At 45.1% G+C, this 16,481-nt stretch overlaps 1 protein-coding gene across 3 annotated transcripts in view; it reads right to left on the reverse strand.

The window, feature by feature from the left end:
- unc13c (unc-13 homolog C (C. elegans)) overlaps positions 1-16,481 on the reverse strand; it is a 143,515-nt gene that overhangs the window by 27,382 nt on the left and 99,652 nt on the right. For 2 of the 3 annotated variants that reach the window (XM_081716215.1, XM_035525330.2), the window contains 7 exons: positions 14,433-14,576; positions 12,560-12,637; positions 11,252-11,329; positions 3,854-3,942; positions 3,399-3,539; positions 2,303-2,426; positions 1,062-1,121 (listed from right to left, as the gene is read on the reverse strand). In XM_081716215.1, the coding sequence (XP_081572341.1) occupies positions 1,062-1,121; positions 2,303-2,426; positions 3,399-3,539; positions 3,854-3,942; positions 11,252-11,329; positions 12,560-12,637; positions 14,433-14,576 (714 nt within the window). Of the gene's footprint in view, positions 1-1,061; positions 1,122-2,302; positions 2,427-3,398; positions 3,540-3,853; positions 3,943-10,543; positions 10,571-11,251; positions 11,330-12,559; positions 12,638-14,432; positions 14,577-16,481 lie in introns of all 3 variants that reach the window. The other variant, XM_081716214.1, reaches the window with a different exon arrangement.

Genomic DNA, 16,481 nt, shown 5'->3' on the forward strand with positions numbered 1-16,481 from the left:
CATGTGGCTGTCTTTAAGAGAGCTGCAGGTTTCATTTTGTGTCTGTCATCTAAAGTGGAAAACACTCTCCTGGGTGAAGACACCTCTCACCTGTGCAACTCCCATAAATGCAACCAGTCTTCTCCTCTATCACTTTTGTCTCTTCAGGAAGTTTGAGGCATTGAGCACTTTTAAAATGCAGACCAGAACCACCATCCTCTACTACAACCTCCATACTGTACTACAACCACCATCCTCTACCAGAACCACCATCCTCTACTACAACCTCTATACTGTACTACAACCACCATCCTCTACCAGAACCACCATCCTCTACTACAACCACCATCCTCTACCAGAACCACTATCCACTACTACAACCACCATCCTCTACCAGAACCACCATCCTCTACCACAACCTCCATACTGTACTACAACCACCATCCTCTACCAGAACCACCATCCTCTACCACAACCTCCATACTGTACTACAACCACCATCCTCTACCTCAGCCTCCATACTGTACTACAACCACCATCCTCTACCAGAACCACCATCCTCTACCTCAGCCTCCATACTGTACTACAACCACCATCCTCTACCAGAACCACCATCCTCTACCTCAGCCTCCATACTGTACTACAACCACCATCCTCTACCAGAACCACCATCCTCTACTACAACCTCCATACTGTACTACAACCACCATCCTCTACCTCAGCCTCCATACTGTACTACAACCACCATCCTCTACCAGAACCACCATCCTCTACTACAACCTCCATACTGTACTACAACCACCATCCTCTACTACAACCTCCATACTGTACTACAACCACCATCCTCTACTACAACTACCAACTCTCAGCCTGAACCCTCATTTTGAACCCTCACCCTGAACCCTCATTCTGAATCCTCACCCTGGACCCTCATTCTGAATCCTCACCCTGGACCCTCACCCTGAATCCTAACCCTGGACCCTCACCCTGGGTGCTGCAGAGTTTAGCTCCACTCTCGATCTTCCCAGCTGCAGAGTTTATTTCAAACCCTCTGCAACATGAGTATCATAATAAAGGCTTACCTTCAGCTTGGAGAGCTGGCCTAGGTCTTTTGCAGCACTGAAGATCATCTGAGCTCCTTGCTGTGTGTCAAAAGCATAAAATTATGAATGAAATCAGCATCACTGAAACCATCACTGGGTCTTATAGAGCACTACACTGAAGTGAAGTTCAGTCCCAGAAAGGAGCAGGCGTGTGATGCTTCAGTGGGAAGATGGACAGGAAGTACTGTAGGGGAAAGAGGTGCTAATAAAAACAAGGCTGTTTTCTTCAAGGTCTCTGTACTGCACAGAAAGAGAAAATCAGCCATTTCCCACCACCACTAAAAAGCACTTTATATTTACAGCACTGGGCAGACACAACACAGCAGAGAGTGCGTGCTCCCTGGGAACGAAACTCAGGACCGCACTGCTCCAAGCATCTCACTCAGGCCGTGTGGCCACGTGAGCTACATAAACTCAACAAAGAGTTATCACTAGACACTGTCATCAGTTCTCAGAACGTCATGCTTTAGCGCTGTTCCGGAACTGTTCAATCCCCACAAAAAAACCCTTAAGTTAATATTATTTTAGAAGTATAAAGAATCCTATATGCCAAATGTAATATGATTACTGTACTATAAGGGGGTGGGGGGCATTTCAGGAGATGGGTCCAGCTTGGAGCAGTTGAAACTGCAGCATTAGTGAACACTGGCGTGAACCCTACCTCACTGCTAATTAGAAGCATTCCCTACAGGAAGAGCTTGTTATTGACAGCAGGTGGTTTTTGAAGAGGCTTGTAATGTAAAGTGTAGCTACTGCAGAGCCTCACAACAGAGCCAGTCAACGTACAGGGCGACATCACCCGCCCTAGGAGAATCAGAGTTCTCCCTCCAAATACCGCACTGATGCCTATAAAGATATGAGAGGTTGAGGGGCTTTGTTGTTGGGCTACCTCATGAAAGCTGGCCTAGAGAAGGTCTGAGATCCATACCATCCTTCACAAACTGGGTTGCTCTGTGCATGTCCTTGCACACTGAACCACAGAGCCAAGACAATCCTCTCCATGATGGGGGCCAGCTTACCAAAGCTGTTCCATCATTTTTTAAATGTTCACAAGTTGAACAAAACCTCACATTGCATCAGTTTAAGGGGCTCTGGGGAAGGGCTATCACCAGAGTCCTTCACATGCACCTACGCCAGAGTGGACTGGGTTTCCATGCACATTTGTGTTTACGCAGACCCTATGCTGGGAGCAGATGGCAGTAGTGCCAGGGTCCACTCACCGTCTGGTCTGTTAGTGGAGGCAGGACAATCTGACGCTCAATGGTGTTGAGCACAATTTTCCACAGCTCCTTCAGAACGCGCTTCAGAACCGTCTTCTCACAGATCTTGGCAAACAGGATCAAACTGCAGACGGCAGGAGAGGGAGAGTGAGTGACAGAGAGAGAGAGAATGACAGAGAGAGAGAGAGAGAGAGAGATGGCGAGATAGTGACAGAGCGAGTGAACAGTGTATAACTGAGTTATTTACAGTATTGTCATGGCAGCATTTCGACTCTGTCTGCAGCTGCCCTGATGGCACACAGGTGCACATCAGAGTTCAATAACCCATAACATACAGGCAGAAGCCACCAGCGTTCTCATGGGCACTGACGTAGTTACAGCATAGTGGGGGTGTACAACCAGGAGGACTTGGCATTTGCACATAATTAAGAGGACTATGCAATTCCTGAATACCCTGAATGTTCTGGCAGGAGAGCCCCGGACATTCAGGGAAGGGCTTACACAATGTGGAGCAGAAGAGAGCACATACTCACACACGCTGGGAAGACAGGGGATATTCATGCAATGCCAGTTCATGTTTTTAGAAATCGAATGATTCATGGTACCTTCACTCTGCAATATACAGTAGAGGGTACTTTCCTCCACCCGTGATCGCCAGAAAAATATCAAGACAAGTCAAATTTATTTATATAGCGCTTTTCACAACAGTTGTCACAAAGAAGCTTTTCCAAGCCCCACTGAGCAAGCCAAGGGCGACAGTAGCAGGGAAAAACTCCCTAGAGCATGAGGAAGAAACTTTGAGAAGAACCAAGATGATATCTATAAATATCTATATTATCAACAGCATTACTAGAGTCTACAGTATACAGTACATCTGTACTGAATGCACGGATGCTGTGTAAAACATACTGCTCTCCCAGGGGGCTGGTGCCTTGAAACAGATCTGTGGTCATCTGAAAAAAACCCCCCTCAGAATTCATGCACTATGAGACTTTCACTCCTACTAAATCCTCGAGTGTGCAGTCTTGAGCTAAGGTCCAGGTTTGCTCTGTGCTGATGTGGCTAGCGAGATGATGCTTTTGTCAGAAGGTCTCACTTCTTGTCCAGCAGGTCCATGAGAGGGCGGAGGACAGTCTCAGCATCCATGGCTGCGTTGCTTTGGTTTCCGCCGTTTCCCTTCATGTGCATGAGCTCCTGGTTCATCTGCTTCACGCAGTCCTCGATGACGGGCTTGAAGCTGCCAAGAGAAACCACATCGCATGTGTTTGTAAGGCAATAATGTTCTCTCTGTTGAAATAGCTAAAAAGCATTCAGCCATTCATTTTGCAAGTTTAGCATCCTAGAAAACTGCCATAGCTGCCTAATGGAGTTTTATGCCGGTGTTTGTGCTGTTAAATAAATCTGCTCCTCTGATCTCACTCTGGGCTCTCATGATCTCAGTCTGTGCTCTTCTGATCTCACTCTGCACAATAATAATCTCAGTTTGTGCTCCTCTGATCGCAGTCTGTGCTCTTCTGGTCCTGCATGGTGCTGTGTGCACATGACTATTACCTGGACCCAAAAACACTGCTCAGCTCATCCAGAACTGTGTTGAGTTTGTTCTGGAGCTCCTTCAGGAGGTCACTAGTTTCAGCATCCAGCTAGGAGAGAGAGAGACAGGGAGAGAGAGAGAGAGAGAGAGAGAGAGAGAGAGTGTGTGTGTGTGAGAGAGAGAGAGAGAGAGAGAGAGAGAGAGAGAGAGAGAGAGAATATCTTAGCCCTGATGTGGACCGTGGGCTGGCAGTGGTGAAGTGAAGCGTGAGGAGGTGTTGAACAGTCATGTATGTAGATTCAGGTGTCTGTAATACTATTCCTAATAATAATAATAATAATAATAATAATAATAATAATAATAATTTTATGTAGCTCAGAGGAATTGTGCCGACATAAACCAGATTGTCATATTGCCTATAATAATGTGTGCATGTCATCCTAATTCAGTGAGCTTCCTGTGGAACATACAAGTTCTTTCAAAGCTGAAAAGTAAGACTCTCCAGCAGACCAGGCTAGCTGGACCCAGCGTGGACCCAGTGTGGGCCCAGTGTAGAACCCAGAGTGGGCCCAGTGTGGAAGCAGTGTGGACCCAGAGTGGGCCTAGTATGGACCCAGTGTAGACCCAGAGTGGGCCCACTGTGGGACCCAGTATGGACCCAGTGTGGGACCAGTGCGTGACCAGTGTGGACTCAGTGTGGGACCTGTGAGAGCCTGCAGGCATTTCCACCCTTTCAGTTCTTCAGGTTCGGTTGATCACACTGGTAAGCGCTCTGTGACATTCCCAGAAGAGGGGGATTAATCCCAGATGGGCATGGCCAAGAACAGAAGAGTGTTCCAGATTCTAGTCCTGGGATTAAGGCTAAATGTGCAGGTTAACGAGGAGGCTGTGCTGCTGCCTGGTGGATATTCCGGACAGCATGGATGCTGGTCTTCAGCCTGTCTCATGCAAATGAACAGAAAACATCTCCAAAGCACCAGGGAGCTGAAGAGTTGTTGATCAGTGAGTAACTTAAATTGACCATTGATTGATAACTTGATTATTTAATGAGAAAGTTAAGGCTCCATGATACACTATATATTATCATGTCTTCTAAAGTACCAGGTGTCTTAATATGTAGTCCTGTGCTCATTATATAAAACAGGGTGGGAGTTTCAGCAACAAATTTTCTCTTTACTTATAACAGAAAGTTTTTCTGCAGTGTCAGTCTTTCAAGTGGTGGAATCAAACACTGTTCAATGTTAATGCCTTTCCTTCATATGGACACATGTATGCATGTGATAACTAGTAAAAGATAATCTAATACATTTTGGATTAACTATAAGTAAAACATTTACTTAAAATAAATTACTTCTTACTTAAGTAAAAATTAAAATATAACATTTTAACCACAGGGATTGATGCAGAAGCTTTAGTGGTTAAGGTATTTGACTAGTAATCAGAAGGTTGCCAGTTCAAGTCCCGCCACTGCCAAGCTGCCACTGTTGGGTCCCTGAACAAAACCCTTAACCCTCAATTACTCAAGTTGTGTTCAGTCATAAGTGTAAGTTGCTTTGGATAAAAGCGTCGGCTAAATGCCATAAATGTAAAAGTTTCCAAAATATTTGAACGCTGGTTATCCTTTCTAAGTAACTTGTTAAGTGACTTGTTTGGTAGGGAAGCACTTTTATTTGAAGACAAAGTAAGGTGTAGAAGAATCAAATAATCTAAGACCTCATTTGTAAAAGTCAACTCAATACATGTTATGTAACATTGTCTTCACCCTAGTAAGCCTAACAAAGCAGCCATATCTGAAAGGAGACAGGACTGCAGTCAGTGCAGTCAGAAGACTACAAAACCCACGATGCCTACAAAACAGAACACCCCAGAACCCTGCCCAGAACTGGTCATGGAGGATGTGACTTCATTTCACAGACAGGCTGGAGCCCATGAATCTGCATAAAAGATCAATCTGTTTCTGAATGAAAGATGAGTATGGTCAGATAAAAGATCAGTATGTTCTGTAGACATAAATGGACAATGTCTTGGATGGATGCATAAATTAAGGTTTGCTGTCCAACCACTGAACTGTGTGAAACAGTGTCGAAGCACTCCAGGGCAAACTGCTGCTTAAAATGCCTGCTTAATTTGAAGAATCAATAGTATATGTACTGGTATACATACTGGTATATGTAGTAGTATATGTACTGGTACATGTACCGGTATATGTATTGGTATATGTACTGCTCCAAAATATGTTAAATATAGTTTTGTAGTATTATCATCAATCCTGCTGCAGTGTCGGTATGGATTGTTTGTGTGTTTTGGTTTGTCTTTTGTTGATGGCAGGGTAAGGATGAGGCAGTAAGAGTTAGATGATGACTCAGGTACATGTAGTCATGTCTACTGGTCTGAATACAGGAAGCAGGGATCACTGGACAGGATAGAAAGCTACCATGAGCACAAGACATGGTATTACACAAAAGCGTGGGCTGAGAAGAAAGAGAGAAGACTAAGGGGGGGGGGGGGGGGGAGAGGCAGGGAGAGAGGGAGGGAGGGAGAGAGAGAGAGAGAGAGAGAGAGAGAGAGAGACCTCCTCTCATTTGGTCTCTGAGATATGGGAGATGCATAAAAATAACTTAAGCAATAACACCAATGAACATAGTTTTAACACCTAAACTCTAAAAATGTGGTAATTATAAATCCATTGAAACAAACAAACAAGCAACCACAAACAAGTCAATTTGGACCATGACGATTTGGACCATGATTACTCAGACCGTGATGATTTGGACCATGATGATTCGGACCATGATGATGTTTTTTGCTTTGTCTTCTGGATTTGCAAAGTTGACTGCCTTAACTTTGTTTGCAGTACCATCAGTCATGCCATTATGAGCAATGTTATCAATATTTATGTAATGAAACATGGTTTATGCATAAGATTATCACCCTAATGGTGCCCACAGGGTTGTGATATCCTACAGCACAAGAGTAATGGTTCAGGAGATTCCTGCAGAGAACTCGCACACTATTGATAAATGAAAGACTAGAGCAATGAACAGAAGCATAAATCCTTATCCCAGATTAAGAATGTTAGTGTGTCCCGTGAGATGCGGAGGACGTGTCCCGCAATATGTTAAGATCTGCAAAAGAAAGAAGAATGCAGTTGATCAGTCAGTTCCCACTGAGCGGAAGTGTGGAGCGCTATCAGAATGACTCCTGCTGTAACAACTCAAGCAGCTAGGCTTTAATCTGCATCTTAAAGACAAAAGCCACTGAGATCGAGTTGAGAGTAGATGACGTGGTGCTCTGGATGCATGGTAAAAAAAACCACACACAACACACACACACACACATACATATTGGTGCAGGTCATTAAGCTAACATTCGCTCTTGCTAGACTCATAAATTTAAACTGTAGGTGCAGCAATGTAAATGTTTTATTTAAATCAAACATCCTGTAATGGAGTGCTGGAAATCACAGTGAATTTATAAATTGAAGGAGCTAAGCTTTGCAGTACCGTAACCGGGCCTTTTGAAAATCTAGTGAAATATGTTTTAACATCCAAATTTTATGTAAGGCAGTGGGGCTTGTAATAAATAATATACATCTTTTCAGTACTGTGCTTAAATATAATGTCTGACATCTAAAATAATTTCTAAAGCTTATGAGTACTGAAGTGGCACAGCACTCTACAGTTTTGCCCATACACCTGGTTCATACACCTGATTTACCTCATGCACTTATAAAACCTTAATGACCTCTGACCTTCAGTCAGAGCTGCAGTAAGACTTTTTGTGGCCATGGGCTATGAAAAAAAATTGTGGCCCCTTAAAATTAAAATGTTATATAAGCAACAAAAAAATGACAGCATAAACAACAGGCATTATGATGCAACAAAAACCTACTCACTAGTAAACAAACAAATCACTGTAAACAGCACTGTAGTGAATGATCACTTAAAATGACTGCCAAGGAAATGTGTTTGGCTACTTCAGCAGTACACTTACGTTTACAGCATTTAGCAGACGCTCTTATCCAGAGTCACTTACAAAAGTGCTTTGTCGTTTACTCACAGAATACATCCTAGTACAGTAGAGTCCAATATAGCAATGATCTATAATACTGTGGAAATACGGGGCTCACTGCTGATACCTAGAAGTGCAAAACACATATAATAGCTCTATAATAGACAAGTGTAATAAACAAGTACTGGAGTTTGTTAGTCAACATCAGTGTAATAAACAATACCCTACAATAAGTACTAGTTTAGTTAGACAACATTGGGTCAGTGGTCATTTACATACATGGTTCATTTAGGAGTTTTAGACATTAAATATTTTTTTTATATATCATTTCAGTTTGTGCTTGTTTCTCTTGCTACACTTTTCCTTTGCGGTCCCTACTCTCAAATTTCCCAGGAGCTGCCAAAATGTAAAACATTTTGCTATCTTAATGAAAATGGAAGCTAAGAGCAAACAAAGCCCCTGTTGTAGCGCACTCTAAATCTTGAACCTTGGCTTGAATACAGGTGAAGTAAATGCCAAAAGTGACTGAAACTTGTTTGTGGTTCTAACCCAGTGATGCATGGCCCTGCACAGAGGTGATGCCCCAGGGTGCAGGTGATATACGTCCCAGCACGTCCTGGAGCTGAGCGTGTTAGACCTGTCCCTTAGTCCTGACTGCTACTTTCTGGATTCTGGACTTCCAGAAGATGGGGTAGATGTCAGCTCTGGCTGGTATATGAGCCTTGGACTTACAAGCAAACTTAAGAATGATCAAAGACAACGCTACACTGTGCCGTGCAGGGGTAGTTGGAGACTGGAACAACCCTGACACAGTGGCCTGACACTTCATAAAAAAGGGTCTGACTTCGGTCGTTGCATATAACACGTCTTAACAGCTCATGGTTAAAAGGGACAGATAAAATGGAGCAGGGACTTAAGGGTTAACTAGAGGCAATAAGAGAAGACAAAAAGGGAAAGTGATGGACAGAGTGTGGGAGAGAAAGAGAAAGTGCCAAAACAGTGTGAGAAAGAGAGAGACAGGACAGATGGGAGAGTGAGAGAGAGAGAGAGAGAGAGAGAGAGAGAGAGAGAGAGAGAGAGAAAATGAGAGAGAGAGAGAGAGAGAGAGAGAGAGAGAGAGAGAGAGAGAGAGAGAGAGAAAATGAGAGAGAGAGAGAGAGAGAGAGAGAGAGAGAGAGATAGAACGACAGGTCTTTCTGCTAGTCTGAGCCCTGTTTGAGTTTTTACTCCCTCTGGAATGCACAAATACACAAATAAACAAATACACTAATACAGAAGCACACTTTGTCTGCCAAAATGAATTGTGTTCTGTACTGTTAGGAATATTTAACTTATAACTGTTAACACGTCTCTTTGTAATTACATTTTTCTCTTAGTTTGCTAATTGCTTTGGGAACTCTGTTGATGCCTTGCACAGTTATATTTGGAGACTTTTACATCACAGAAAGAAATTCAGCTTCCCCAAAAAGAATGAAAAGATTTATAAAATAAGAGTCTGGCTCTTAGCAAGTATAATGCATGACATGTGTTATGCTTGCTAATAGCCAGCCATTAGAGGCACTTTAGCTGCACTGGTCTTGATGGAGATGCACAGCTTGGTGCTATCAGGTCTTCAGGCTCATTTCAAGGAGCCAAGACCCTCTGTGTTTTCCACCCAATTTAGCAGTGTCCAATTCCTGTTTTTGCATAATAGTATCATTAGTTTGAGATTGGACATGCTATTATTATCTTTTTATAGTTATCCAATTGAACAATAATGAGTTAGTTTTGGTACTGTAATTACGACCAGTGTCAGATGTCTGCACCTTATTAGTGTCATGGGGAAAATATACTGGAGAGCCTGTTATAATTAATACTTGCAGAAGAACTTGGTCAAAGCCTTGATGAAGGTGAATTCTATTTAGCTCATGTTGATCGGCTCCGGTGCAGGCTGGGTTTGGGTTCCCGTTCAACCCCAGGCAGACCCTTTCTGTTTTGTAAGAGGATCTTTACAGCTCTGGTCCTGGATGCGGACCACCCTACAGAGTTTAGTTCCAGCACACCTAGCTGTGATGTTCAGATGCTCAGTGAACTAAACAGCTGGAGCAGGCATGCTGGTGTTTGGAACTAAAGTCTCCAAGAAATCCCAGCTGGGCTGGGAGCTCCTCAGACGCGAGACATGCACATGGACACGGTTCTCACTCTCTGATCTCAGGTTGATGGGGGGATAGAGAAGCACAATCATCCGAAGTCTCAAATGCAGCATGTCGTTATTTACTGAAAGGTTGAAACTAGCGACAGCGAACATGATCATAAAGGCGGATAAGTAAATATGAATGAGGCGGAGAAAAGGGGCCATCTATGGTGTAGCTGGGAGGTGGAGCTAGGCAGCTTACTAGCCTGGGGTAGCATGCCGGACTCCAGCAGGTGTAGCACATGCTCCAGGAGGCGGAGTTAGTTGTAGGGACGGGGGCTAAAGGTGAAGTGGGGTGACACAGTGTGATGATTGGATGGCTTAAACTGGACTGCTGAAAGGAGCAAACCTGCCCTCCCCAGCTGGAATGGAAAACTAGATTCAACCCAAATTCCGAAACTCTGAAGGCAGAGTGGGCCAAGAATTCCAAAGGTTGATTCTAGTTGATTCAAGGTGCAAGTCCACATACTGCACAGCTGTGGAGTTGTGGCTGGGTACAGACGGAGAAGGAAACCTGTTCACACACCTTACAGAAGGCCACCGGCCCCTCCTCCTGGTACAAAAGCCCGGAAGAGACGGGCGAAGACAAGAGAGAGGAAGAAGGAGGAGGGGGACACAGGACATTTTCCCAGTTACAGAGAGACAGGAAGAGGAGTCACAGAGATAGCAGCAAAGACAGATAGAGAGAAAGAGGGAGTGAGAGAGACAGTGAAAGAGAGAGACACACACACACACACACACAGAGGAAAGACAGAAATTCCAGCACACATGCACATTAATATGAGGGGAACATCCATCAAAATAAACATCACTTGATCCACTAGCTGCAGAATAGGTCTGCTGGCCAATAAACATTTGTTTTCTTCTAGGGGGAAGGGGCAAGAATAAGTCTGCTGGCTAATGAACACTTGTTTTGTCCTAATGGGGAGGGGACAGATTAAGTCTATTGGCCAATGAGCACTTGTTTTCTCCTGGGGAAGGCGGTCTTCTGGGCACCTCTAAAACCCCACTCAGGCCAACATTATTACTCTTTAATAAAACAACACCAGGTTTTTAATAAAACAACAACAAATGGTTTTCACACAATAACAGTGCTCCCAAGAGTAGATGTATTAAGCAGGTGATCCCTGTTCCTGAGCATGGGGCAGAGCCTAGTGCACTGGTGGGGTGGGCTGCACCATCTGTGCTGGAGGTGGGGGTGCTTTCTGCGGGCAGCACTGGCCCAGACACCTACCTGCTTCCCTCCCATCGACTCAAACATCTTCTCTAGCTGAACCCGAAGCTGCTGGATGTTGTTCAGGAGGATGCAGGGCTGTGGTGAAAAGCACATGCAAATTAATTTGCGTCTGTGTTCCCCTTCACATGTTCTCATGTGTACAGCCTGGTGTGGAGTCAGGAAGAGACTTGTGTGATGCACCCTTTGGATTTGACCTTATTTGTCCTTACATCGGTGCACAGTCACATGTCAAAAACACCCTTTTGCCTTTAGTTAAGCTTAAACTTGCTGTCATTTGTGAATACTGTCATTTAAGTTTGAAGTTAACGATAGTGGAAGAAAACTGATAAATGTTGAATGTATGTCAGAGGCGTTAGAATCACATGTATACCGCGTCATAGTGAGTGTGAGTGCTAATTAGCATGTGCATTTACATTCTCTGCCCCCCTTTAGTCAAAAGGCACTCACCAACACACTGATAAATGACATTTGGATGGTGAAAGTGAGATCCAGAGTCTTGGGGCCAATGCAATACATCAGTATTCCCAATACATCAGTATTTTTAATGAATCAGTATTCTTGATGAATCAGTACCGAATGCTAGCTGGATTGCAGACATGTCGAACATGCAGGAAATGACTCAGGTGTGCTAGAAAAACAAAACACTTATAGTTGTGGTGTGGCCGAGAACCCCGTCTCTACGGCGTGCCGGGTTACCTTGCAGACAGAGAGCATTAAAGCATAGAAGCTTACAAGAACTAAGCTGTCAGTCCCAGCAGGGGACATGAGCTCACAGAGGAGTGCTCCTGACACGGTCTCTCGGGAACACTCCACATCTGCCTTGTCTGGCCACGGACTTCTGCACATCAATTCTCATAAGGATCATTACAAGGCCGTGAGCTCATCAGACATAGAGAAGCCTGTGTAATGGTATCGAAGTAAAAAAACAGCTCTGCTTTAAGAAAAAAGGCATGCAGAGTATGTCACTCATTAGCGCCAGACTTTTCCTGAACCTGCTAACTAGTGATGCCAGACTGGATAACTGAACAGATCATGTTTCACTATTAGGCAAATGCATAGTTTCAGTTTGTACAAAGTCTATGCGGTCATGCTACACAATCACACACTACACACTAAAATGTCAATACAAACAACAGCTGCCTGTCAGCTGCCTGATAAGAAAAACGCAAGCCCAGGACCCGGACCAATGAGGACCAGCCATGGCGTCTCACTAGGGGCTGCAGGCTGGTCTCCGTGGCAACATGAGGGCTATGTGGTGGTGTCTGGGATCAGCTCATGATAATGCATGTGTGAGTAGACACTCACCACCTTCTCCTTGTTCAGGTGGTTGCTGAAGTCTTTGGAGATGATGGCAGCATACTGCAGCAGGACATTGTTGATGGTCTACAATTACAAAGTAGCCACAGCAGGTTTATAATACAGGCAGGTTTATAATACAGGCAGGTTTATAATACAGGCTTATAATACAGTTAAAACAGACCACAGTCAACAAACAGTCACTAAGAAACACCATCAGTTAGTATCCATTCAGTCTTTAGCAGCTGTAAAGACTTGATGCTAACTGTTTCCATACTACGCACACACACACACACACACACACACACACACACACACACACACACACACACACACACACACACACACACACACACACACACACACACACACACACACACACCCCTATATATTAACCATTCATTAATGGTTCATTAATAACCTTTCACTGTTTTACTGACACGGATCATACCTCTTTGACTCTGTGAGTCAATTAAATAGGATTGTAAATAACTATATAACGTTGTCATTAATTTGTTAGATCAATAAGCAGGTGACTGGGTTCATTAGTTTTTCCTTCATCCAGGAGGCAGACACCCCCACAGAGAACTCTCTCTCTATCTATCTATCTATCTATCTATCTATCTATCTATCTATCTATCTATCTATCTATCTATCTATCTATCTATCTATCTATCTATCTATCTATCTATCTATCTATCTATCTATCTATCTATCTATCTATCTATCTATCCCTTCCTCGGTCATGTTCTAATTACAAGACCAAAACTGTGTGTGTGTGGTGTTACCAATCTTTTTTTGACTCCTTGTGACAGTGAGACTGGGGAGTGCAGTGGAGTGTGAGGCAGGCTAAAAATGAAAAGGTGGAATGATGTTGGAAGAGACAGGAGGGTAAGCTGGTGGATGAGGGGGTAGGGTGGAGAGGGTGGAGTTTGTGATTTGTGGAGGCTGAGGCAGAGAGGGTGGCGTTTGTGAGGGGGTGGAGTTTGTGGAGGCTGAGGCAGAGAGGGTGGAGTTTGTGAGGGGGTGGAGTTTGTGGAGGCTGAGGCAGAGAGGGTGGAGTTCGTGATTGGGTGGAGTTTGTGGAGGCTGAGGCAGAGAGGGTGGAATTTGTGAGGGGGTGGAGTTTGTGGAGGCTGAGGCAGAGAGGGTGGCGTTTGTGAGGGGGTGAAGTTTGTGGAGGCTGAGGCAGAGAGGGTGGAGTTTGTGAGTGGGTGGAGTTTGTGGAGGCTGAGGCAGAGAGGGTGGAGTTTGTGAGGGGGTGGGGTTTGTGGAGGCTGAGGCGTGTGTGTGGTGTACAGCAACAACGAGGATTTGCTTTGCCCTTTTCAATTAATTTGTATTCAGTACAGACAAGCAGCAAGGGATGCTGGATAAGAGCATTCGATGGATGTGTGTGTGTGTGTGTGTGTGTGTGTGTGTGTGTGTGTGTGACAACTGGGAAAAGAGGGAAGTAAACTGGAAATGTCTGTAGGTGTATGGTATTATCAGAAATAGAGCTCAGGCTCGGAGAACACACAGTTCTGACTGTAAATGACATTCAAACCCAACAGTCACAGTAAGCCTTTAGAGGCACACACACACACACACACACACACACACACACACACACACACACACACACACAAATTCTTTTATACACAAGAATCATTACCTGAGTGTCCTCTGTCATTTCCTTGTAGACATCTGTGGGCTAAAACTTCTCTCTCTCTCTCTCTCTCTCTCTCTCTCTCTCTCTCTCTCTCTCTCTCTCTCTCTCTCTCTCTCTCTCTCTCTCTCTCTCTCTCTCTCTCAAACATTGGGTGGGTGTGGGGTTTGCTTGAGGTGGTGTGGGGTGGTTGTGGGGTTGGGTTGAGAAGGTGTGTGGGGTGCGTGTGCTCACCTTAGCAAACCTGCACATGAAGTGTGCGAGGGCTTGTGGGTTGGGGCACTCCAGCTTCCTGATGATCTCGAAGGTCTGGTTTAGCTGTGTGAACACGTCCACCACGGAGCACGAGAAAAGGGCATGCTCCGACGTCTGCTGGAACTGTGGTCAGAGAGAAAGGTCGATAAACAGACAAACAGACAGACAGACAGATTTGAATTGAGAAAGTACAGGTATCCTAGCAGCGGTACCTCATTACTGCACAGTGTCATTTTGAGGCTTGAAACTCCCCAAACTTAAACATCATTTTATCTGAGCTGCCAAATGATGCGTAATTATCGCTTTCTTCATCTTAAATTGTCGCCCTGTTTGTAGTAATATAATAAAATAATAATAATAAAATCATGCATTCACAAACCCCGTATTCTTCTATATGACTACTGTGTGGGAAAAGTCTGTTTGTCGCGTAAGCTCTGTCATTTCCCTGCACGACTAATTCAAATGAAACAACAGCAGCACATCTGAAGCTATAAGCACTAATGTTCCAGGAGTCTGTGATCGCTGGGCACCTAGTACTGAGAACCATGCACATAGTACTGAGAACCGTGCACCCAGTACTGAGAGCTGTACACCTAGTACTGAGAACTGTGCACCTAGTACTGAGAGCAGTGCACCTAGTACTGAGAGCTGTGCACCTAGTACTGAGAACCGTGCACCCAGTACTGAGAGCCGTGCACCCAGTACTGAGAGCAGTGCACCTAGTACTGAGAACCGTGCACCTAGTACTGAGAGCCGTGCACCCAGTACTGAGAGCAGTGCACCTAGTACTGAGAACCGTGCACCTAGTACTGAGAGCCGTGCACCCAGTACTGAGAGCAGTGCACCTAGTACTGAGAGCCGTGCACCCAGTACTGAGAGCAGTGCACTTAGTACTGAGAACCGTGCACCCAGTACTGAGAGCAGTGCACTTAGTACTGAGAACCATGCACCCAGTACTGAGAGCCGTGCACCCAGTACTGAGAGCCGTGCACCTAGTACTGAGAGCTGTGCACCTAATACTGAGAGCCGTGCACCCAGTACTGAGAGCAGTGCACCCAGTACTGAGAACAGTGCACCTAGTACTGAGAGCAGTGCACCTAGTACTGAGAGCCGTGCACCCAGTACTGAGAGCAGTGCACCTAGTACTGAGAGCCGTGCACCCAGTACTGAGAGCAGTGCACCCAGTACTGAGAGGTGTGCACCTACTACTGAGAGCAGTGCACCCAGTACTGAGAGCAGTGCACCTAGTACTGAGAGCCGTGCACCCAGTACTGAGAGCAGTGCACCTAGTACTGAGAGCCGTGCACCCAGTACTGAGAGCAGTGCACCCAGTACTGAGAGGTGTGCACCTACTACTGAGAGCAGTGCACCCAGTACTGAGAGCCGTGCACCTAGTACTGAGAGCAGTGCACCCAGTACTGAGAACAGTGCACCTAGTACTGAGAGCAGTGCACCCAGTACTGAGAACAGTGCACCCAGTACTGAGAACAGTGCACCTAGTACTGAGAACAGTGCACCCAGTACTGAGAACAGTGCACCTAGTACTGAGAGCAGTGCACCTAGTACTGAGAGCAGTGCACCTAGTACTGAGAGCCGTGCACCCAGTACTGAGAGCAGTGCACCCAGTACTGAGAGGTGTGCACCTACTACTGAGAGCAGTGCACCTAGTACTGAGAACCAATATCAGTTGCACCAATTGATGTCTGTGAATGCTGCAAATGTGGACTTGAAGCGATTAACATCCAAGTCCAGTCAGAGCTGCAGGTTGTGCAGGTTCATTGTGCATAATTAACACAAGCCTTTGAATGATGCTGCAACTGTTAGGTAGCTCCCGACGACGGGAAGAAGGCATCCTTATTCACCACGCTCTCTCCACACCAGCACGCCTCACTCCATTAATCCTCACGGCATAATGTGTTGTTTTGTTCAGTGACTGGTCATTAGACTCTTAAATCTAATACATTGTTTTCTTACTCAAGTCTGGCACACTGCCTAACAAACCCTAGCAGGGCCTGGTTAGCAAGGTCT

The sequence above is a fragment of the Electrophorus electricus genome, chromosome 6, assembly GCF_041902795.1.
Source record: "Electrophorus electricus isolate QZ-2024a chromosome 6, ASM4190279v1, whole genome shotgun sequence".
Classification (NCBI taxonomy): Eukaryota; Metazoa; Chordata; class Actinopteri; order Gymnotiformes; family Gymnotidae; genus Electrophorus; species Electrophorus electricus.